Genomic DNA, 25445 nt, shown 5'->3' on the forward strand with positions numbered 1-25445 from the left:
TTGTAATTTGTTTCTTTGAGTTCTCTGTAGCTTATGGTTTATTGAGACACTTATTTATAAATCACATTAAGGGTTTTACATGAATAATTTAAGATGTATTACTTGAAATGTTAAGGGGTGAGAGAATCGAATAACAAGACAACAAGTTTTAGCTTCACCTGGGTAGAATGAAAGGTCTGTGTATATTATTATAAGAGACTCACCTATTTGACAATGAGGTGGTGGATCTTTAGAAAACAAGGGTTAGATGAAATATTTATTTGTCTGCTTTTGGGAACAGGAATTGTGTTGCAATTCAGTGTAATAAAAATCTTCGATTATCTTTCATTTCTCAGGACATTTATTTAGAAGGTAGATGGTTAATTGTTAAATTTAAGATTGATGACCTGGATAGTTTTATCATAAATGCATTCTGCCCCAATCACTCAGATCTGGCTTTTTGGAAGACTATTCCCAGAAAAATTCTAGAGCAAACTAGTGATAATTTTTCTAGGGGGAATTTGCAAACAATTATTGGACCCCTTTCTTGAAACTACTGGGTTAAATTAATATCAAATAACATGTACAGAAAAATATCTCAAACAGCCATTTCAGACTCATGGAGATTCTTTAACCCAGATTTTAACCCTAAGGTACTTTTTCCCCAACTCACCATTCCCAAACCAGAATTCATTATTTTTGGTCAAAAACATGATTAGCATCTAGTAAATTCGGAGATTATCTCTATCCTTATATATAATCAGGTCCCTGTTTGGACGGAACACAACTTTCTTTCAACTAGTACCAAAACCTGCAGAAGAAGATTCAATGAGGCCTTGTGTAGCTATAGAACCTTTATTGCCACTTTTGAGCACTTCATCAAAGAATTTTTTTGAGTTTAATAGAACTGAAGAAAAAGAGAAGAAAATAGAAAAAGATTTTTCTTATTTTTTTTATAACTTTGTACATTGATTTTATTGTATTGAAATTGTCAGGCACTAACCTGTTCGTCCCATGGAGACACAATGCTGACCCAAGTTGCTTGTTCCCAACTCCACCTAGACGTTGCGTGCCTCCCACTTACTTGTACTTGAATGACAGGGGAACGTTCCGGGGGAAAAGGGGATAGATGAGAGAGAGAAACACGGACGTCGCCTGGCAGGATCAGGATGGCTAGCGGTGGTCTATGAAGAGCAGGTATCTCCTATGATGAATTAAAGATTTAGCCTCTCACTACGACCGTGGCGGTCTTCAGACCGCCAGGGTTGTAAAAGCTGACAGAGACAGGGTGCACAGGGTCCCATGGGGCCCCTGCACTGCTCATGCACTTGGCATGGGCAGTGCAGGGGCCCCCATGGACAGCCCCTTCAAGCTTTTCACTGTCTGCATCCCAGACAGTGAAAAGCACTACAGGTGCTGTTGCACCCTATGCACCGCAACATTGCTGCCAGCTTAATTATGAGCTGGCGTCAATGTTGTGGGCTGTTTCCTGCTGGGCTCCGCCTGCTGACCCAGCGGGGAACTTGTAATGGGGCCCGCGGGAAGGCAGCTGCACTGGCAGCAAACTAACCGCGGAAGTTTGACGAGCAGCCTTTTCCGCCTGCAAGACTCGTAATGACCCCCTTAGTCAAATAACACTTTTCATGTAACCGATATATTAAAACTACTCTACACAATTCCCACAAACTAGGTGTACCTGTCAGGGTCCCCTTTCCCGCTTTTGATGGCTCTCCCATCCCTCTAGGGATCTTGAAGAAACAGTGTGAAACCTTCAACCAGATACAATGTTTAGCTTTCTATACTAGCTACATGTATTCCCACCTTGTTCCCAAGTCAATTTGGCCCCACTGGAAGACCTACCTAAAAATTGTCCAGAAATTCAATGTATGTCTTGCTTGTTGGGTTGATGAGACTTTCTAAAACACAGTCATACTCACAATCATAGACATATAACAGGCGATAAAGAATGAAAATCAATTCTTAAGTATTTAGATTTCTCAAATATTCTTGGATTATTAAGCGCAGTGTGTTAGCATTTGAAAGAACAGGGTTCAGTGTTTGAACCATACTGAGAGCAAAGGGTTAATATACTAAAGCTCACTTTTGTATGTGAATGGTGTCATCACTGTTACATCACAGTGATGATTGAACATGGAAATAACAGACCTTTGATTCACCTTTTCAAAATAGCTTGTGCCAAGCACTGAGTGTTCTTTATCATAGGCAATGATTGCTATCACAAAAATACTACATAAAACTCAACTATAACAAACATGTTCATAGTACATCGTTAAAATAACAATTGTCCAACACGCGCTCACATCTGTACCATCATTGCAAGCTAAGAACAATGAGTGTTATTATTCGCAAGAAAGCAAGTACTCAAGTAACAAAGGACACTAATAACATGCCCTTTTAGCGTGCGCTGCCCGTCTGAACATCTGGCTATCAAACTATCAAACTATCAAAGGTAACTGGTAAGAAGCCTTTCAAATATGTGCAGCATGTTACCCCCTTTTGTGATGCTTCTTGATCTCTTCTTTTCTAGGATCAACATCTTTGACGCTGGGATGTGGAATGGACGATCCAGGAACAAGTGTGGCGGAGCAGAGAATCCCACTCTGCATCTGAAGACCTTGGACAGCAAGCAATCACCTGAAGACTGGTGTGGCTTTAAATACCTGCTGCACCTGGCCACACCCAGTCTGAGTCACCACACCCAGTCTGAGCCATAAAGCTGCTGTACCTGGCCACACCCAGTCTGAGTCACGAGGATGCCACAAGCTCCTGCAACAAGTGGACATGTGCACCAGATTCCTACACGAGTTCTAAAACAAGCATTGGCTCAAGTTAACGTTTCTCAAAGGCAACAACAATAATTGGCCCATGCAAGGACAGATGATTTGCTTCGGGGCACACTCTACTAAACGCCAGATGTGGGTTCTGGAGCATCTTCAGGTTTGCAGGACCGGCAGTATTAGACCATTACATAAACATGTGCCTCAAGCTGGTGCATTACAACCTCAAGTACCTATGCAGTTGACTATTCTGCACGAAGCAATACAGTTCTACAGCTCACAAATACCATTCCATTTTCTGAAATGTTAGGTAAGATATTAGAACAGACTTACTTCACTTCTAAAAAACAAAGCAAATCTAAAGAAGTTGGTTGCAGCTAAACTACAACTTAATAAATCCTTCACTAAGAAAGCATGTTGGTACCTTCTCAAAGTAAATGCTAAGTAATAAGGAGAAAAGAATAGATCAGGCTTCATACTAGCACATTACCTCAAATTGAAAAAAAAGTGAAGTCAGTAGTGATGTCCTTCATAATGATTTGGGTGAATACATCATTAGAGAATCAGATATTATTTCCTGCTTTGCAAATTTTTATCAGAATCTTTTCTCTCCCGAAGAGTCTTCCAAAAAAGGCATCCATTGATGCTTATTTCACTTACAAAAAAAGGGTTCAAGAAACATAAATCTCTCTCCTGGAAAATAACTTTGGAATTAAAGACATTTTAATGCCATTAATAAACTCAATACAGGAAAAGGAAGATGGCATTGGTAGCCTGAGTGGCTGTAACCTGTGGAGGAGATCGGCTGCCATCGGGAGGGCAGGCAATGCTGTTAATCACCACATTCTGGAAACAATGATTAAAGCATGCTTTACCTGGTATGTGGCAGACACCAGAGGAGCAGATATAGCAGCACGTGTGGCGATTTCTGTTCTGATTCTGGGTTTGAGGAGCAGCTTTACGGCTGTGGTGCTGCTGTTGCTGTCACCTCTGGCCCTTCTCCTTGCAGGTGGAGCACATAACTCGCTCTTCCTTTCACCTGCCCTACATCACCTAGGCCTCAATCCGACCCGACTCCTCTGGCACCTCGTGGTGACTTGTTCTGCTTCTTTCCTATCTAGGATTTTGCCCCTGCCTCAACGGCCCTGCCTGGGGCTTGGTTTTCAGGAGAAACTCCCACTGCCACACCCCTTGGGCCCTCTTTGCCTTTTTTCTGCTCCAACTGCAACAGTTGCAGCAGCAGTTGCAGCAATATGGGCCCCATATGTGCTTTGAATAGTATTTTTCCTGGAGGCTGCACCCCTCCAATCAGCTTGCACATTTGGTGCTTCTGGTGAAATTTGGGACCTTTCAAACTCTGCTTGGTGGAGTGCTGGTGGATTATTTGTGACCTGGTATGGAAAAATATGTAAAGCGCTAAGATAGGGAGCTCCTCTTTCTAAAAGCACCAGCATTTCACACTCGTACTCACCCTCCTCAGGCAGGAATCCAACCTGAGGCTCTATCACATACAGATGGAGCAGAGCGATATTTAATATAATCAGAAGCACCTGTGTAGACACAGATATCAGGAGCTGATACAGAAGCCTACCTCTCTGCCAGGCCCAGTGTCACCAAGGGCAAACCACTGGAGTCTAATTTTAGAAAAATATTTCCAACATTGAATAAGGTGTGTTCTCTCGGGACATCTGGAGATGACAGTAATGAAATAAGTCCGGTGTATTAATGCTGATTCAAAAATATGACCTGAAATTTTGGCCAGTACGTTTAAACCTTGGATTAATAGCCGGCTAGACGCCTTACAGCAAGAGGTCATCCCTATAAGGGATACCACTCTCCACACAAACATAGTGGTTGCTGTTTTTAATGTGGCTGCCAAACTCAGAATATTGTCTGGGTTGGTCCTATTGGATGCAGAAAAAGCATTCAACAGCGTCTCCTCGCCTTTTCTCTGCTGTGTCCTCAAAAGTTTCAGCTTTGGCCCAAAGCGGACTCAAAGAATACGGGTAATTTATCACAACCTCTCTGCAAGAGTGGTGCCTATGGGTGTGCAATCAGATAAGTTCACAATTATGCGAGGTATGTGTTGAGGGTTCCCCTCTTCACCCCAATTGTTTATTTTATATATGGAGCCCTATATGAAGATGTTAGCTCAGTCCACGCATATCCCGCCTATAGCTCTAAGTCGATCCATCAGGAAGGATGTTCCTTGTGCTGATTATGCTGACGATCTGGCAATTTTTTTACTGCTCCTGATCTGCCATTACAAGCAATAGAAAATAAAGCTAAGAAAAATGCCATTTTGTCTGCCTATACACTAAAAATAGCTAAGTCTCAAGTTTTATATAATGGTAAATATCCTGCTAGAGACGCTCACTTTGTAACCATTGCTACATATTTTGAGTTTCAAATTAAATCTAATATTGATAAGGTATTTACTCTGATTTATATCCCCCTGATGAACACCATACCAACATTGCACAGCTCCTCATCAAATGGAAACATTTGCCTATTGGTATTCAATGTTGAAGTAACCTCATTAGGATATTAGCTTTACCAAAAATTAGGGCTTTACTTTTTACTTCGATGCTTAATGTTTTATTTTTGGGCTGTTTCTCAGCAAGGCTCTCACAAGTTCTTGGCCTTTCTCCAAACACCTTGCCTCCCAAGGATCTCGATCACGACAAAATGTGTGCTCTATGTTTGGAGAAGCAGCCTAACAATATCCAAAAACCCTTTGGATCGATAGTCTTGGAAGCTTTCAAAACTAATTTTGCTTAAGCAGGCACAACATAAGCTTTGAAAAGTTTCTAGGCTTACAATTCACCATTATAAATCTATTCAGGATATTTACTATACTCTAGAAAGGATGTATACATGGATATTGGGCAGATTCAAAATGTCCTAGATGCCATATTGATAACACTGACACAGTCCACATGTTTATTACATGCTAAGCTGTACAGACGTATTGGCAAAAATAGAACAAGAGCTTGGCCATTTGTCAAAAATAGATATTATAATGTCACGTGCAGTAATATTGTTGGGGTATCCCGAAAATATTCTGAACAAATTTAAGGGTATTGTCTTTGCCGCTGTTGTTCTTGCAAGATTACAGATTGTAAAACTATGGCAGGACTGCAACCCGCCTGATGTCAAAGAATGATGGTATCAATTTATTGACTTTGCAGGTGTGGTAATGAGCATCTTAAAAAGATCTGGCAACCCATGTTGGATTTATTAAATACTTTGTGAAGGGAAGCGAAACAAACCTTTATGCCAGATGATTGGATTTATCCATGGTATTTTTCTAATCAATTATGTATTTTATTGTTGCCTGGAATTCTGTGTGGGATAAGCGGGCTGTATTTGTTTCTAGTTTTGATGAATTATAAAAATAAACATAATAAAAAAAGGAAAAGCACCTGGCCCAGGTTGTTTTACAGTTGTGTTTTATCCACAAATTTCAAAAATGATAATTCCTATGCGTTTTTTAAATTATTAAATATTTTCTCTCATAAGTGTGAAACCTTCTTAATGGAAGATATGTTATGTATCTGTCTCCAAAAAGTGACACATCCCTTTATAAAAATTATAGGCCAATTTCAGTTTAGTTAAGTTCAGTACTCTTTATTTCGGAATCATGCCATAAAAGAGAGACATACAGCAGTTAAAAAAAAAGATAAAAACATATAGTTCAAATGAACAATAAAACATAATTCATTGCGAAATTAATACCTATAAATGTATCACAATTTAAAATAATAGAGCATAAGCTTTAAAAGCCAACACAAGGGCCACTCCGGCAAGCAATATTAAAATAGCATCCATGCACAAGTACCAATAAGGAGTGTGTTAAAGTTTTAACTCCAGCAACCATATATACATTATCATGTTAAGATGAGGAACACACCTCAGCATTAACCAGAGGTGCTGAAACAAGTTTTCTCCTAATTTGCCACATGGCAAATAGGTACTTTGAGACAACAAAGACAATAGGTTTACTGGTATCTGATTGTAGGATTCTGCATGCCACCTCATATTGAGTGATGCTGAGATTCCTGCAGATGGGGATTAGCCATTTGTCCCTCGCCCTTCTGTACACTGGGCAAAAAAAAACATGTGCGCCACTGTCTCCTTGACATGTCCACATGGACAGGCCATCTCTGCTGGACTGGCTGGGCCCACCCATTTCGAGGTGTAAGTACGGAGTGGTAAGGATCCATGTCTAAATTGTACATACAATTTCCTAGATAGGCTTGACTCTACATCATCTAAGAAATGCTCTCCAAAATAAGTATCTTTAACAGAGTAAAAAGAGCTTGTTAGCATACCCAAAGCCCATGTTGTCAAAAGCTTACATAGCTTAAAAATCTTGAACTACCTCTTAAGCTCTATATTACTTATGACTAAACCAGTCCACCTGGGGTCTTCCCACAGGTTGGCTAGTCCCATGCGCAGGATTGTATCTCTTATGTTTTTAATCCAAGGGAGGTTGCCAGCATTTCCTCCAGCCCACAACAATAATGTAACAATTCAGGTGTGACCCAGAGTTTTCTCCAAAGGATTAGGGTCTAACTGCAATTGTTTCCAGAATTGGCCTATGCCCTTAATCCAACCTTAGTGGGATCAAATGAGTACTAACAGAAAGACACAGCACTTCAGTTAATAATATTGGCTGTAAATTCTTTGCAGTCATTAGCGTTGCAATTGGAAAAGTTTTTGCTTCATCTTTTTGGAATAGAACAGATGGGTTTTGTTTAGACGTAATATAGCAATACGGTCCAGAAGCTTTTTAATATCTTTTTTCCTAAAGAGATGCACAAGACAGGGCTTTCCCTTATTCCATTCACTTTTTACTTTAGTACTAGAACTCCTCTGATCCAGACTAAAAATTCAGAGGCTTCTTTGAGATTCATTGTAAAGGATCAAAAGATTAAATTTACCATCTATGCTGATGATATTTTGTTACTTATGTCTAAACAAGAACAACTATCCCTATCAACTTTTTTGATGAGCTCAAAAAGTACTCAAAGATTTATGATTACAAATGTAACGTTTATAAGTTGGAAGTTATGCCTCTTAACTTCTGGTTTAAAGATTCTCTCCTTGAAGAAGCTTTATCATGAATTTGTCCAAGGTCAAATGTCTTTGAATTTGATACTGCAAGTCTATCAGAGCTACTTTACAAACAAACATAGAAGAAGTTATGTTTGAGGTCAAGCATCTAACAGTAAAATGGATCCTTCTATTGTTTCATGGTGGAGCCATTTAGACTCAATCAAAATGATGATCCTTCCTGGTATTTCATTGTATGTCCTTATGATGCTACCCATTAATGCTACTCTGAATAAGGATAAGTTATAGTATAATTTGGAACTTTCCTTATTTCCTAATTCTTAAAAGCATATTCTCCTAATCTGTAGCCCTCTGAAATGTTGGCTTTTCTGATGGTGGTACACTCCTGCTTTCTATTAAGGCCATATTTTGTTTCCAACTTGTTTGTTATGAACAAATTTCACTTTAGTCCCATTTGATATAATAAAAGGATTACAAAGAATGGTTGGGTTAGTTTTTGCAAAAAGTGTTGTCAAAGGGTTTAACTGATGTTTCACTATTGTTATTGGATAATTTTACTATACCCTTTTCAGAGCTGTCGAGTAAATATGAATTATCCCATAAATCTCAGAGTGCCGAGTTTAGGAGGAGAGCAGCTCCATTATGTGGAAAACTCCACCAACACTCTGAATCTGCTCACCTCAAAAACCTTGTTTTCTGGCAGAGATTAGCACAGTGCCATCTAGGCCGATCTATGAAGTGATAAAGCCCTTTGCCATTTTTACAGCAAAGTCTTAAAGTATAGGATTAACATAGTGCCATCTACACTGAGCTGAAAAAATACAAACATATATGAGTGTGTGTGTGTATATATATATGTGTCTAAATAAGAATGTATATATCTATATATATATATATATATGTGTGTGTGTATACATGTGTATTTATGTGTGTGTGTTTGTGTGTATATATATATATATATATATATATACATGTGTATTTATACACATATATAAATATAGATGTAAATATATATCCAATGGAACAAACAAAGTTGAAGGAAATTGATAGATACAAATATCAGTTAAAATACCATGTTAAATTAACAAAACCACTACAAATTGCCACCTGAGTCACTCATGCTTATTGTTTTTTAAACCTTGACTGAAGCCATTTTTTAAATAAGTGAAGTGGTGTCCCAGTGCCCACCTGGGGAATCCAAAATTCCACTTTGTTTGGGGCTGCAGAGGGGAGTTTCAAGGCCCTTATAGTCCTTGCTGGCTCCCCGGCAAGCACGATACTGGGTGCTGACAGGAGCCGGTTCCATTACTCCGCCTTGCTTTTGCCGGGACAGGAGAAGGTTTTTTCACTCTTCCTGCCTTGATAACAGCAGAGTTGTGTTCCCTGTCTGTGATAGGGCACGCAGGGAATGCCCACAGTCTCCTGGGCAGGGTTTTGCAGGGTCCCAGGGGATAGGATCCACAGGACACTGCTGGACCAGGCTCATGGGATGGGATTCCCCGAGCTCGTGTACGGCACTGGGTGGAGGGAGGAGACTGCCATTCCTCCCAAAAAAGATAATTTGTCATGGGGGATGTGGTCTCTGGGGCCCAACAGTGACTCGGGGAGGGGGTTGCATGCTTCCCTCCCTTTTATTTTGCTTGCATTCCTGCGGGATGGTGTCCCAGGCCAATAAAATGGCTTGGGGAGGGGGGCTGCCTGCTCTCATCCATTTATTTTGCATACAGCCCCAGGGTATGGGTTTCCTGAGGCCTGTACAAGATTCAGAGAGGGGGCTGTGTGTCCCCTTGGCTAATTTAAATGTTCAGTCCCGGGGATAGGGACAGCAAGGCATCTGTTTAATCAGTACGGGGGCGGGGTCTACGCACCCCACTCCCTATTATATGAATAGTGAATGCAGGGGATGAGGTCCCTCAGGCCTCAAGGAGGCTTGGGTAAGGGCACACACTACTCCTCATGAAAATATATTTTGCTGTCTCCTGGGCATTTTTTTAATATTGCCTTTTTGTTTTTGTTGTTTCTTTTTTTTACCACTGATTCATGGATGCACCACACATGTACGGGTCCAACGCCCATGCCAGGCCAAGGGGGGCAGAGTATCCCTACTCTGCCCCTTTATACGTTTGTTTAACCTTTGTTTCAGAGGGACTGAGTCCATGAGTCCTAAAATGGGTGCCATTGCATCATTGTTAATGTGGTATCTGCTAATCAAATCTTAACTTAAGTTCTGTCAGCTCTGCAGAGACTTTGCAACCCACTTGGAGGAACATCCCAGAACTTTCCAGTGAGAAGCTGAGGTCAATTGCTTTTGTTGATGCGTGAAAACATAGAGTTGATCACAAAAAGCATTTATGTGTTGTACTGGGATAAACATCAATAATCAAAGTGGATGATGTAAGATTGTCAAGTGACAGAACCCTATGTCCAAACACCTAGAAACAACTTAATGATACCAATATAATATAAGGACAAACGTACATGTTAAATCAGGGTGTGCCACCAACGCTGCAATATTCACATCTTTCCAAGTGTTAAAGGTAGTGCGCCATTGTGCCAGTAGTCAATAGGATCCTTCCTGGTATTCAGTGTTTTTCATCAATTGTAAGCAAAGAAAGGCATGAATACTTTGAAACTAGCAACTCTAGCTATATGTTTTACATTTACTAAATGTAGAGCAATATTTTCAGATGTCCTGTCACTCAAAAACGTTCCTGAAATATCATCTCTAAGCAAGTACCTCCTTTGTTAAAAATCACTCAAGTTCATAACAAACAAACACTTCTAAATAAGGCACAAATATACGTAGGATATTTTCTACAAGCCAGAAAGTCATATGAAATAAATTATGGATATTGCAATAAATAAAAAACTTACAAAACTTGTCGCCACCGACGCCCTAAAATTAAAAGTAAAATAGACGTTACCAAAGGATCATTTTTCATTAATACTGCAAAATGCTGTCTTATGTCGAAAACATATTAGAGGAGTTATATCATTCAACATTGTACAGCACTTTTGATCAGCAGAGGATAAGCTAGTATTTATACACATAGTACTCAAAATGCTAGAGCCACATGCAAAATACTGTAAACATAGTTTGTGCATAGATATTTATTACGCAGCTCTCGATATGATGAGGAAAACATGAGCATGGATAATAAGACTGGGCTGTAGTGTAAATCTGTGGAATTTGCCCTCTTTTGGTACAGTAGGTTACTGAATTGATACCTTCTCTAGTGACTGGTGTTTGTGTGAAAGAATTAGTACCTATAGACAGAAAACTTAGGGCCTAATTTAAATTTTGGTGATGTAGTACAATGTCTGCCAAACTCTCGGTCCACCTTCCCGATTTTCAGTCAGGCAGTATGCCAGGCTTACACTAGCTGATTAAAATTTACTCTGATGATGTGAGCCTTCCTCTGGCGTTTTGAGGGAGTAGAGGCTGAGGAACATAGACCATCTGACTGTCTACTCTCTTTAGAGTGGGTGGTTGGATGGCTTATTGTTTACTGACTGTCACTTGCAGGAACATCCAAATGATGAAGAGCAATACAAATTTAAAAAACTACCCCCGCACCACACGAGAAAGCTCCCATGGTGTTGGGAAATTTGTTTTAGAAAAAGGTTAAAAAATTCTAAACTTTGGTGTAAGCATCTCTCGATCATGTTGTATGAACACCCAACTTTTAAATGGCCTTGTATGAACCACCACAACGGTTGGTCATACAAACCCACTGAGTTCACCATGGGGCCAGTGGTGAACTTTAAGGCCCAAATTTAAGAGGGCCTAGCGCCTACTTGTACCACATTAGCGTCATTTTCTTTTTACACTAATGTGGCTCAATGAGGCCAAAATCGCTGAAGCATATTTACAAAGTGCCACAGTACATGCCCTACCCTTGCTTTTAGGAATCTCTTGGTCCAAAGTTTCAGTATCCAAGTTTCCCCTGTTCTCTTTGCTTTCTGGCCTGAGCCCTTGTTAGAGCAAAGATGTGCCCTGGAATATCCAGCATTGCTGCATGGGCTTCCAAATCTACCTCAGCCCAAGGTGAATTCTCCAAGTTATTCCCTCAAGCAACAGGAGGGCAGAAACCTGTCTGTGGAGTGGCAGCAACTGGGGCTGCCTAGAAAACCTCAGAGGCCTGTGAAAGCAATGATTGGGGCCCTCTATGGAGCCCTCAGAGTGCATGGAATCATCAACCAATACTTGCAAAAGTATTGGGGTATGATTCCAACACGTTTGATACCAAACATGTCTAAGTTCAGAGATACCATTATGTAGCTGGACATAAGTAGTGACCTATGTCCTGTACACGTGCAAAATGGCAAACCTGCACTCACACAGTCCAGGAAAGTAGGTCTGAAGATTGTGGGGGCACGTCTACTAGTAAAGGGGTGTCCTCACACACAGGTACATGCACCCTGCCCTCTGGGCTGGAAGGCCTACCATAGTGGTGACTTATAAGTGACCTGGTGCAGTGTAAGTGGCAGTGAAAGGGTGCCCCTGGAATTTCAATGCCCTGGGTACCTAAGTACCATATTCTAGGGACTTATAAGGTGGCACCAGTATGCCAATTGTGGGTGAAATACGGGGTAACCAGTATGCAACAACCAAATTTAGAGAAGAGAGAGCATAATCACTGGGGTCCTAGTTAGCAGGATCTCAGTGAACACAGTCAAACACACTGACATCAGGCAGGAAATGTCCCTGTCAGTGACTGTTAATGAATTTTGTCATTTCAGCCTCATTTTGAGATGAAGATCAATCCTGGTGGACTTTGCAGAGTTACATGTTTAGTTAGTGCAGTGCAAATACCATCATCATCTAATTCTCTATCACAGGCTCCCAGAGATCCCTGCTACAGCAGCCTGGAATTCCTTTATGGCGTAATAACAATGGTTAACAAATTCTGTTACTCAAAATTGCTATGTCATAGCAGGGTATTACTTGATTTAGAATCAAGTCATTCATGCCAATGGCTCTCATTGAGAGTTATACATATCAATAAGCTTCACTGATAACTGTTCTTCACAGCATAGACTTGATAATACTAGCACTGTCTCTGCAATCTCCTCTTAAGGAGAGGTCATGACCTGCCTCCTTTTCAGCTGAAATTCAACTCTTTTCAAACATTGAGGTTGCCTGTGATTTCTTTGTTCTTAGTCCTGTGAACTCTACCATCCAAGGTGTATAAATCCTTTAGAGGTGTCTGTTAATATAACATAACAGTGGTGAGCCAAGTAGGTTGAGGACACATGCCTGAATTAGTTTGTTCTTTAGGAAGAATGCAGCAAGCCTGGTAGATTGACGAGTGCTGGGCCAACACTAATCATGCCAGTGATATTGCAAAAAAAAAATCCCTGTTCAAATGTGATGGATAACTGAAGAATGCCATAATACTATTAATTTACAGTCCCAATACATATTGCTCTGAAAGATTTGATTCATTTTTTCCATGACAGACGCCCAAAAAGGTTAAATTGACTGGCAAAAGGCGAATATGTGAACTGCACCTGCTGCACCATGCAACAAAAGCATTTAGTATCTTGTCTAACCTTCATAATCTGGAGACAATAAAGTATCAGTTAGAAATCGTTAATAATCTTAAAATGGTGAACTTTGACCCTTGAAACATTTAAGACTGTGGAAGGAAATTAGTATACCTAAGATCATCCACAATGATCTCTGACCCGAGATGCTGGGTCCACTTATCCGCTCTGACCTTAAAGGGATCTGACCTACCTCCTACCACAGCTTCTGCTGAAGAGATCATCCTAAACGTCGAAGTGATAGTTCCCTAAAGGGGACCCTGAATCAGATAATCAACAAAATGGCACTGAGTACAGCGTAATTCTTCTGGGTTAACACTGTCTGGGAAAGTAAAAATCTTTGTTGCAAACTCTCAAGAGAGAAGAACACATCCCTCAAAAATTGCCCTTGTGTAAGAAGTTGAGAGTCTTCCCAAGTCAGGAAGATCTCATGTACTTGTCAAGGCCAATTAGGATTATAGCTCAAGTATGTACAGTATATGCATTACACAGGGTACGTTCCAACAGAATTTTCTTAAGACAAGACTAGATAAGGTGAAAGAACTGTAGCATCTTAAACCTCATCCACTTGAAATGTATCATGTCAATGCTGCCCGTACAGGACACAATGACCTCACCCCTTGGCAGAAACTTAGAAAACATATGCCCCAAAGGCCACCGTTCTTTACTGAGCACCATCCTTAGTCGGTAGAAAAATGCAGCAAGATAATGGAACTGCAAGCCCGGTAAGGAGAGACCCCCCTTTTTCCAGTGGGAGCTGAAGCAACAGTATATCGATCTTGGTTTCCGATAGTTCCATAGAAATTTCTGCCAGGATGCCTCCATACATGAAAAAACAAATGTAGGGAGATAAAGAGGTATGCATCTGAACAAATAAAGATAACAATGTAAAATGATAATTTTAATGAGGTTACACCTCCTAATTAACTCAAGATGGAGTGTATTCCACTTATTAAACATCTCACCCGTTCTTATGAACAATTGGCCATAATTTAATTTAATTATTTCCTCCATTTTGAGTGACAACTCGACCCCAAGATCTATTGCAGAGCGTACCCAGTGTCGATTCTGTTCCGGGGTAACAATGTTAGACAAAACTTGAGTTTTATCAATGTTAAACTTGTGCTCTGAGACAGAACTGTATATGCTGGCAATTGTATATATTGCCATCAGGGTCAGGGCAGTAGTCAAAGCAGACATCAAAATAGCAACATCACCCACATAGGCCAAAACCTTGATCTCTAGCCTATGTATCTGGAGCACAGAAATATCCTTGGACACATTTAAGACTTGAATATAGGGCTCTATATATATTTTGAATAATAGGGGTGAAAGAGGGTAAACCTGCTGGGTGCCCCTGGTGATACTAATAGGATCGAACAAAATACCTGAACACAAAACCTTAGCAGTGATCCCATTATATAGCTGTTGTACCTGATTGAAAAACCGGGGAACAAAGCAAGCTGCTCTCATCATCCACCACAGAAAAGACCAGGAGACCCAGTCAAATTCTTTTTCAGCATGCAGCATCATCGTTCTGACTGGGTTCCCAACTAACGACACAACTTCTATGGCAGAAATAGCTGTGTTCACATGGGCTGTGGTATCTTACCCAGGTATAAAGCCATATTGATTCTTGTCAACCAGGTCAATGATCACGCAAGATAGTCTACTTACAAGAATACACATGTACATTTTAAAATCTGCGTTGATCAATTAAATCAGCCAATACAACCCGCACAACCGGGGTCCTTTTCCTTCTTAGGAAAAATTACAAAATAAGTTTCTGACCAAGTCTGGGGAACATGCCCAGACTGCTCAAAGGAGTTAAAAAGCTAACACAATAGGGGCACAGAAACCTTTGAAAAGGTTCCATGGAATTTGAGAGGAATTTGATCAAGGCCAGACGCTTTCTACTTGGCTAGCTGTTTTACCGCATTCTCAACTTCTGACAATTAAATTGGGTCCTCCAAATAAGACTGCTGTGACTGTCAACGTATGATGATATTACTGGGAAATAAATTGGTTGATAGTATCTGTTGGAACAGCCCCATCCCCATGATAAAGTTTTTGATAGCACCTACAGAATTCTTTGAGAACAAGGATTTGATCAGTAACCATGTCTCCCTTTTAATTAGTGATTGCTTGGATGCCATTCATACTCAACCAATCATTACCATGAAATGACAGTATACAACCCATCTCTTCATTATTCTCCAAGGTATTTATTTGCTTTGCTTAGATCTTCTTAACAAACATCCCAAAAGTTATCCCTTAGTGTGGCCTGTACAATTTGTAAGTTGATCCAAAACAGAGGTAAAGGTCTCTCAGTTCTTTGTGTTACTTACCCACCTATGACACCAAGAGAGGACCTTATAAGGACATCCTTCTTAATATGTTCCATTCATTGTTGATCTGGATATCTCAGCGTGTAGCCTCTGCAACAGGCCTCAAGTGCATCCCATACCACTAATGGGAAGGTAATATATCCTTCCTCAAGTAACAATTGTCTATCAAAAGTTCAATTACGAGACCGGCTATTCAGAGCAGATTGCTCCATTAGAGGAAGGAATAAAGATAGAGAATTGTGATCAGAAATCATCCTGGGGTTCAGCTGAACCCAAGAAGTGGATAATAATGAATGGCTCACCAAGAACATATCAATTCAGTAAAGCGATTTATTAGGGGTGGAATAAAAGGCATGTCCAGATTCATTAGGATGACAATATTGCCATACATCCACCAGTGCATAAGATGTCTCAGAGCCTCCCTGAAAAGTTGGTTCAATTTGGGGACTCCACTAATCCTGCTGAGCCACAAGGAGTCCAGAGTAGGATAGAGATCAACATTAAAGTCCTAGCAAAGTATCATTGGTTCGGGCCAGAAATACGGCTCCACCAGCAGCTGATTGAAGACCGAAGAGTCATCCTCGTTAGGCCTGTTTTCTACACAGACTGTGAATGTACCTTTCTCCCAAAAAATTGTTATGATAAGCCACTGACCCTTTTGGTCAGAGCGCTTCCCCAATAGACCAGCTCTTACCTCAAGCCAGAGGAGTCACTCCCCTTGCAGCAGAGGAAGAACTAGCCATGGAAAGCATTTGACAGCTCAAATCATTCAATAATGGTGTTTCAGACATAGACGGATGGAGATAAGCAAACAGACAATATACAGGCTTAGATCAAACAACTTTTCCCTAATTATTGTACACTAACAGGGTCCTTTAATGCTGTTTACTTTACATGACAAAATATGTAGGTGTTGATCATGACTATTAAGATTACTAGCCATTGTCAAAATCATCCTAGACCAGTTACCATCCTCAATAAGCTTTAAACTTCTCCCCTGCTCCAAACAATAACCACCATTTGTGATCAGAATACAAGTGTTTTTCTCCAGTTTGTTTGCTCACCCACAATCCCCTGCCCACATTTGCTCCTGTTACTGATACATACCCTTATACAGTCATAACCTGGTCCCCTCCCTCCCAAGAACACCACCCAAAAGCCAACCTATCCCTCATCAACCCCTCCCCCCCAACAAAAGGCCTGCTCGAGTTCCATTGTCCCTAACCGGAATGTACAAGACGTATCTAACCACTAACAAGCTGCCAGTATTAAATCTCCACAGGATGAACCTTGGTAATCGATAAAAGAAAAAAAACAATAGCGGAAGGTCCATCTATAGGTAGTCCACAGCTAGCGGAATATAGTCGGGCCAGCAAGGGAGAAACAGGAAAGAAAAAGGACAGACAACAAATGCCAGTATCTCTCACTTCTACCCTCCCAGTGAGCTAATTATTTTAGAGGATTAGAAGCATCTTTAAAGCTGCCAAGAAAAAAAAAAGAAACAGAAAAGAGAGAGGAAGAAAATAGTGAATAGAAGATCAAGCAAGAGAAGAGAGGGCAGCTTTCAGGGAACGATTAGATGGATTGCATCTGATTGGTAGTTGGTTTTGAAGATTCCCATTTTCTTAACAACTTTGCAACCTTTGCAACTTCATAACAAAAGTATGTTTGGCCTTCATACTTGATCTGCAGTGAATCAGGCTCCAATAATGAGACTGCACCCCCTGTGTCAAAAGAGCAAGAATCTGTTCACCAATTTGCCACAGTCAGACCACTGTCCCGTGGTGGACAAAAAACTCCACTCCACCAGCTGTAACCGGTACCCTAGACTGTGTCACATGAAAAATCTCCTGTCGCAAAATAAAGTTACCAGCATAAATCAAAATAACCCATGGATAGCAAGTTGCTCTGCCTCCCTTTGGGGGCGGGGGTTGAGAGGGAAACTGATGGGTTCTTTGAATAACACTGTCCATGTCCCAGTCATGCAGGGCCAGAAAGGCTTTCCTGAAGAGGGGGACAATATACCCCTGAGGATCATCCCCTTCTGCTCCTTCCACTATTGTTAGGACACAGAGATTATTCTACCAAGATCTGTTCTAACGATCCTAAAGCCTAGATGAGAGGGTCACGAGCTGAGAATCATGTTGAAGAGGGGAAGATCTAACCTCCTCCACTTCGGCAATCAAGAACCCCTGAATTGTCTCTACCATACTGAGACGTGTATGAAGAATATCCATATTTTTTATGGCTTCCTCAGAACAACTTGTTTCTTTAAGCGTGCTGCTTTTAGTGCCAGAGAGTCCTTATGATACTCCTCCCTATGCAGCTGTAGAAGATCAAAGATCTCAGATAAAGTTGGAGAGCCAGCCTTATTAGGATTAGGGCTCCCGGTTTGATGGTATTTATTTTTTAAATATTTTTGCCTTTATTAATCCATATTTATTTTTTGCCCATCTTATTGGTATTTATCCTTGTTTATTTTGTGTTTTGAGAATAAATGGAGTTGAAAATGTTAAAATTCTGCATTTATTTAACTGTTATTTAACCAGTTACCATGCAATCATACTTTGATGCCTGTCACGTTTTAGCAAATTAAGCCTCCAAGTGTATGAAAACACTTCACCCAAAGGTAAATATTAGCATTATATAGAAATATATGTTAACATATGCCTGTATTTAAGGAAGGCTCATCTTCTTTTTTAGCTCCCCATGCTGTATATCTGCTCAGCTGCTGGCCCAGAATTCATGAAGGACAGCATGGAGAGTCACTCTTGAGAAGTAGAAAGGTTTGTATTTATCTGCTTTTAAAAACAAAGACAGACAGACTATCTATATTTATCAGTAAAAATCAGTAAAAACAGAAAAATAGGGGCCTTAATTAGGATGCACACTGGCTAGAAGCTGAGTCCAATTCTTGTTCTGGTAAAAGCATATTGTGTGATAGGGACCATAGACGAAGCGGTTGAGAAAGACCCTGGCTCAAGAGCCGGAAGAATGTGATTTGTGGGAATTAGTTCTGTGCCATCGGAATCTCGGAGAGCTTGTCTTCCAGTGCTAATGTGGATGTTGATGTTGCAGGTTCCAGGACCCCTTGAGAAAAGGTCATTGTCACAAGTTCTTCCATTTGGGTATTTGTAGAGAAACCTGTCACTGCCACTGAGGTGCCAGCTCTTGGCACCATTTGTTCATGTATGCCTCTGAATCGGGGAGACTTTTGAGGTTGAAGATTAGAGTCAGATAATGAAAGGAAGGCCTCAGCTTCCTACTCAAGTGGGGCAGACTTAGCAAACTAAAGTTGTTGAGTACCATTAAAGATGCTTCTACAACTCCTTATTCCAAAAGACTCTAAACCTTCTGTTATCGGAAGGGAAGGCATGCCATCAGTGATTCCTGTGGCCCTCCCTGAAGCAATCCGGTATCTGCCTGAGCAAAGCCACTTTGAGCTGATGCCCCCCATGTCTCCTGAAGTATAGCTCTTGTGGGCAACATCTCTGGTGGGGCACCAGGACGTAACTCTTGGAATTCTCCAACTCGGATTCCAGCGAAAACAACATCGCACCCTCACAGGAGCTGTGCAAAAACCTCACTTACTTCTTCCACAGCAAGATTGCAACCTTTGAACTGAAACTTCGAACCCCAACCCACACCTACAGACTTCCTCTGTAGATACGCCACCGCCGTAACCGACACAAACCACACACTGCCCACCTGGAACATCCTGTCCACCCAGGTCTTCACCTCCACCATAAAATCCATCCATTTGGAAGCCCCCACAGAACTATGCCCACACCACATCTTCAACCTTGGAAACCAAAGGATCAGCCAGAAACTCACAACCCTGCTCAACACCTCGATCACCTATGCATTATTTCCAGACACCAGGAAACATGTCGAAGTATGACTAATACTCAAAAAACACTCCACGGACTCCACCAATCCAAAAAACTACTGGCCAATCTCCCTGATCCTATTCCTAGCGAGGGCACCGGAAAAGATCATCAACAAGCAAGTCTTGACATTACTGGAGCAGAACCAGCTACCCGATGCCTGCCAATATGGCTTCCGCAGCAATTGCAGCACTGAAACTGCCCTGATTGCAGCCACCGATGACATCTGAACCTCCCCGACCAAGGAGACACATCAGCTTTGACCCCCCTCAACCTCTCAGCTGGCTTCGACACATCCCCCATGTCACGTCCCTCCTCAGGCAACTCCACTGGCTCCCCATACAGAAGACATGCCATTTCAAGTTGCTGTCCCACGCACACAAGCACACAACCAAGGACCAGCGTACACCAACCACTGCCTGAACTTCAGCCCACCATCAGGAAGACTACACTCTGTCTCCCTTTCACTTGCCCTTACTCCACGCATCAACTGAAGCAGAAGTGGAGGACACTCGTTTTCTCTCACATCGCTGCAAAAATCTGGAAGAGCGTCCCCAACCACCTCCAGACTATCACTTCCAGAATGTCGAATGGTCCTCATGACCTGGCTATTCAAATAAGCTTCTGGGACCTGTAACCACCTGGACACCCAACCAGGTGGTTAGCTGCAGTTTAAAAAGTCCTGATTGATTGATTGAACTCTTATTTACTGTCTATTATTTCAGCTGCCCCCCCTCCAACTTGAGGGGTGAAATATATTGATCAATAGTGGAAGGGATGGCATTGAAGGTGCTATAGGCGAAGGAGCAATTTCCGATACTCCATTGAGTTTTAAATTCCTGGCTTCTTAGCTTGAAGGAGACCCAACTGTTAGGACTCGGTCTTAGAGTCAGTAACCCATAGCCCATCAAGAGGTAAATCTCCGCATTAACGGCCTTGCCGTCTGGGACAGAAATTTTGCAGTCTGAGATTTCTTCCTTCCAGTCCTCCGTGGCCTAACGGAGGGATGAATCAGAGAGCCACAAGGTCCCTTTTCTCCTCTGGCTGCTGCCTTCTAGAATATCTTGAAAAGACAGCAACAACAAAAAAAGACAGACAGAGCCCGAGCCCTCCTCTTGATTATTCATGCCCACGGAGGATCGGCAACTCCCAATATTAAAGGACGAAACACTGTTGCAGAAAAGAGTTCAAACGTTCTGCCAGAAACCCTTCTGTGAGCACAATGTAGCAGGGGACTTTAAAGAAGTTGCTGGAGACTGATTATTACACTGACAGTGCTGACTGTGCTGTAGCTGCTCTGTGCTTCATCTCCTCTGGGGCCAGGCGACGCCGTCCCTGCTTGCGGCAGCTCGGCTGACCTGCAGACTGTTGCCTCTTATGGCGGGGTGAGAGCCGCTTCTCCCACCATTCAGGACTACAGGAGAAGGAGAGGGGGCGAAGCCCCGCCCAACACCTTTCAGCCCCCGCTGGAGTCAGCGTTCTTTGCCGCTCCTACCACCATACTGCCAAGCCACTCTACTAACCCCTGGCCACCAGAAGTTCCATCTAAGCCGAGCACCAGATGATCATGGCCCTGTCAGCAAAAGTAAGCCTTGCCAATCTCCATCCTGCCGCAAGCTGATACTATGCTGAAGATGCTTCTCAAAGAGCCTGCATCCTCCTTCGGCTAACCCTGTGCTGCAATCTTGCCCAACTGGAGAAATTTGTTTAGGGACTTTAATTGTGCAGGTGAGGAAAAGTACTGAAGCAACCCAAAATAGACATGTTGCAAACAGGTGGTATGAAAAATAGTTTCTGTATAGCTCTAAAAGCTTAACCTTATTAGAAATGTATATTTTTCCAAGGGGCGTGAAACTTTTGGCAACAGTAAAAATCAGTGCCAATTGTGGAAGGTAAAACATAGATCCACATACCTGGCTGTAGCAATACTATTCATTTAGTAGCACATCCATGATTAGTTTGGGATTTTTTGTTACTCTCATTAAAATAAATGTGAATTTCACTAGGACCGTTAAAAATGAATCAAACGGCTCAGACAGGATGGTAGTAGGGAAAATCAATTGCTGAATATTGACGAAGCAGAACATTTTTGCCACAATATCGAGAGACAAAATATTGAAATGTAAGTGCACTGAGGGAGGTAAGGATTTACTACTCTTAACTCCTCATCTATGAACCCATCACCCAGGTACATCTATGTGGAGTTAGATACAGACATAAAAATCTTACTTTTTTTGATACTTTGTACCTTGATAGTGTGGTAATGACATTCTGTCCCATCAGTATATTTAAGATTCAATATTCCCAGCCTACACCCTCAGACAGTGGCTGCAAAAGAATCTTTATGCCAGGAAAAGCTGATGATGATGTGAGAGTAGACATGGTACAGGACTCTGTGGAAGCCAGTACAAGTATGCTTAAGCGAGTATTTGGAGAAAGAAGCTGCTTGTCATATTGAAGGTTGTCACGTCATTTGTTACCATCATGTCTTAGGTGCAAAGGGAAGTGTAAATGCAGAATCTGAGCAGGCCAGAATTTTACACTGCTTTACATAGGTGAAGGGAGTGCAGAAATGAAAGGGAATAAAAGACTCTTGAAACTCTACATACTCCCACAACCTGCTGTCTCCCTCAGTGCTAAGAGTGTTTTGAACTCCTTGGTTTTCTCTAATATCTCAGTACTGGGAATATGCATTAACACTAGGGACTTCTTTCTGATCCAAAGAAGGTGAGGGAGCAAGACTTAAACAGCGTAAAGGTGGAAGAAGACTGGGTGTTGGACTTGGCCCTCTCTGCAGGGTCACCCCAACCTTTTGGCTTTTACCCCCTTTTGCTGAATTCATTTGTTGGCCGTAGGACTCTGTGCACTTTACCACTGCTAAACAGTGCCTGTGCCCTCTCCCGAAAACCTTATTAAATTTGATTATACCCAATTGGCATATTTAATGTACTTATAAGTCCCTTGTAAGGTGGTATACCATATACATAGGGCCTGTAAATTAAATGTTACTAGTGGGCTTTTCAGTACTTATTGTGACACCCACTTAAATAGCCCTCCAACACATGTCCTACGCCTGGTTGCAATGTCACATCGCCATGTCAACTTGGCATTTAAACCTCCTAGCCAAGGCTTAAATACCCCTTTTATTACATATAAGTCACTCTTAAGGTAGGCCCTAGGTAGCCCATAGGACATGCACTTTTAGGTTTTACATGACCTGTTAGTGAAAAATTCCCAAATTAGTTTTTACATCTACTTTGAGGCCTACCCCTCCCATAAGACAACATTGTGAATTCCTCATTACATTTAATAAGCTGTAATTCCTAACTGAGCAGAGGAAGATATGCTATGTTTGGTACCTACAGAGCTTTTATGATAAACCCTCTTTAATGATAAAGTTGGATTTTTCCTTACAATTTGGAAAATGCCACTTTTAGAAAGTTGGCATTTTCGTGCCCCTAGCCCTTTGTGTCTGCAGCCTGTCTTGGGACCCATTACTGGGTGTAGCTAACAATGAGACTTTTTGAATTCCTCCTAGACAGTCATATGATAGTTGGATTAGGAGTGCCTTAATGGGCCATCAACTGACAGGATGGGGGGCGGGATTGAGCAGTGCCCCTCTCGTACTTGAATAGGCTGTGTCTTGTCTCCTCACAGTAGGCCTAACAACCCTGTATTGTCATTGCAGCCAGCTTGGAGCCAGGGCAAGCGAGTCAAGAAACTCTAAGAACTTCAGAGAATCTTTCCAGAAACTTTTTCAACCTTCTAGGATCAGGGCAGCAGAGTATAAAAATAGGACCTTCAGACCCACTCTTCAGTTCACTGTGGACCTGGGGAAGGACTTTCAGAGAATTGCTTACTGCTGTGACCTGCTGTGCAGTCCGGCAGACTGCTGCTGTACCTAGAATGCCTGCTTTGCTGCCTGGAGCCTGCCTTGAACTCTCTGAGTCAAGCCCTGCTGTTGATCCCCACACTACACCTGCACCCAGGACTTCCAGAAGTAAGTCCAAGGGCTAGTTTGATGGACTCCTGTTCAGAGCCACAGGGAAATGACTGGCTCCCACCATTTTGAACCCGCATGTGAACCCAGTGAGGAAGTGAGTCCCGAACACCCAGGAGGTCTCCGCCTACTTCCGGACCCTTGGCTGTGGTGGTAAAGGTGCTATTTGGAAATTTGCCAAAATTGAGGATAAAAGGGGTCATTCCGACCTTGGCGGGCGGCTAATGCCGCCAGCCAGGCGGAAACCGCCATGCGGCCGCCAATGCGGCCGCACTCACGCTGCCCCCATTCCAACATTCCCACTGGGCCGGAAACCAAGTTTGCGCCCGCCGGCCCAGCGGGAATGAGGCTGCAACACAGGAGCCGGCTCCGAATGGAGCCGGCGGTGTTGCGGCCGTGCGACGGGTGCAGTTGCACCTGTCGCGCTTTTCTCTGTCTGCTATGCAGACAGTGAAAAGCTGGCCAGGGCCTGGTTAGGGCCAGTGGCATGGGCTGTGCAGGGGCCCCCAGGAGCCCCAAGACACCCCTTACCGCCAGCCTCTTCTTGGCGGTGAAAACCGCCAGAAACAGGCTGGCGGTAAGGGGGTCATAATCCCCAGGGCAGCGCTGCCCTGGCGGATTATCCCAGCCGGGGCTGAAATGGCGGACAACCGCCGGCCCCGGCGGTCCGACCGCGGCTCTACCGCCACGGTCGGAATAGGGAAGGAAGCACCGCCAGCCTGTTGGCGGTGCTTCCGTCATTCTTGCCCTGAACCAGGAGGGGTCTGGGATCAAACTGCTTGCCTAACTGCCTGAGGTGCATTGCTGGTCGGATTGACTGTGCAGCTTCTGTCTGCAGCAAATTAGTTTTGGCTGTCCTTCACCAAAAGGGGATTCGACCTCATGGAACTGGCTTACAGCCTTCTGCTTTGTCCCACTTCAGATTTTCAACTTCTATTTTGGTGATTAAGTCTGACGGTAAAAAGCTTCACTGCGTCTTCACTCTACAGCAATCTGACGATGACGCTTCCTTGTCGGACACTCCTGCATCCTTGCCCCACTGAACGTCTACCTTCTAAGACATTTTTTTTCAAAACATTTTTTTCTACGTCCAAAGGTAAGCGCTGACTGGGCCAAATCCAGGGATCAAAAATCTACTCAACCACTTGCTATGGTGAGTTATTTTTATGAGGTGGAGCTATTTTTAGAAACTACTCAACCCTTCTGGTGAGTAGACAAAGAACAGGTGTTCTGTTCAGATGGAAACTGAATTAGCAATTAAGAGGCCTTTGATTCTTATTCTTGTCACATTTGCTCTGTGTTCAGAGACAAAGGTCAAAAGTCAGTTTGTCTTCTTGCAATACATATACATTTCCTTGTGACTGCAGAGTTCCAGGATTTTGTAAGGTGAACTGTCTGACCTGTGTGAAATGAAAGGCTGTGGATATCAGGCCTTTCCTAACACACAACATTTATATCACTAAGTCAACTTAACAAATATTTCAAAATATATTTCAGTAGCTGTAAAAGACCATTTGTTTGTACTTGTGAGATGAAAAAATATTTTAATAGGATGAAAAAAAAGTCAGAATACTTTACTTGGTGATGTGCAAATGATAAATATTTTTTCTGAAACCTAATTTTCACAGATTATTGTTAATACACTATATAGTTTTATCTGTAACGCTGCAAGTTAATGGGAAGGTTTTTGGACATTTCTTGGGAATTTACTGTCTGTAAACGACAGTGTGCTGCCACATCATGCTTTAGTAATATACTTGTTAAAAGTGAGTGTTTAAACATAAACTGAGAAACACTTCTGCCC

General features: G+C 42.1%; 1 protein-coding gene across 1 annotated transcript in view; it reads right to left on the reverse strand.

Moving 5' to 3' along the window:
- The window catches only part of LOC138260314 (galectin-3-like), a 202780-nt gene that overhangs the window by 121607 nt on the left and 55728 nt on the right, over positions 1-25445 (reverse strand). Inside the window, exon 3 of the mRNA XM_069208694.1 lies at positions 10731-10752. Coding sequence (XP_069064795.1) covers positions 10731-10752 — 22 coding nt within the window. The remainder of the gene's footprint in view (positions 1-10730; positions 10753-25445) is intronic.

This window comes from Pleurodeles waltl, chromosome 9 (genome assembly GCF_031143425.1).
Source record: "Pleurodeles waltl isolate 20211129_DDA chromosome 9, aPleWal1.hap1.20221129, whole genome shotgun sequence".
In the NCBI taxonomy this organism is placed as follows: Eukaryota; Metazoa; Chordata; class Amphibia; order Caudata; family Salamandridae; genus Pleurodeles; species Pleurodeles waltl.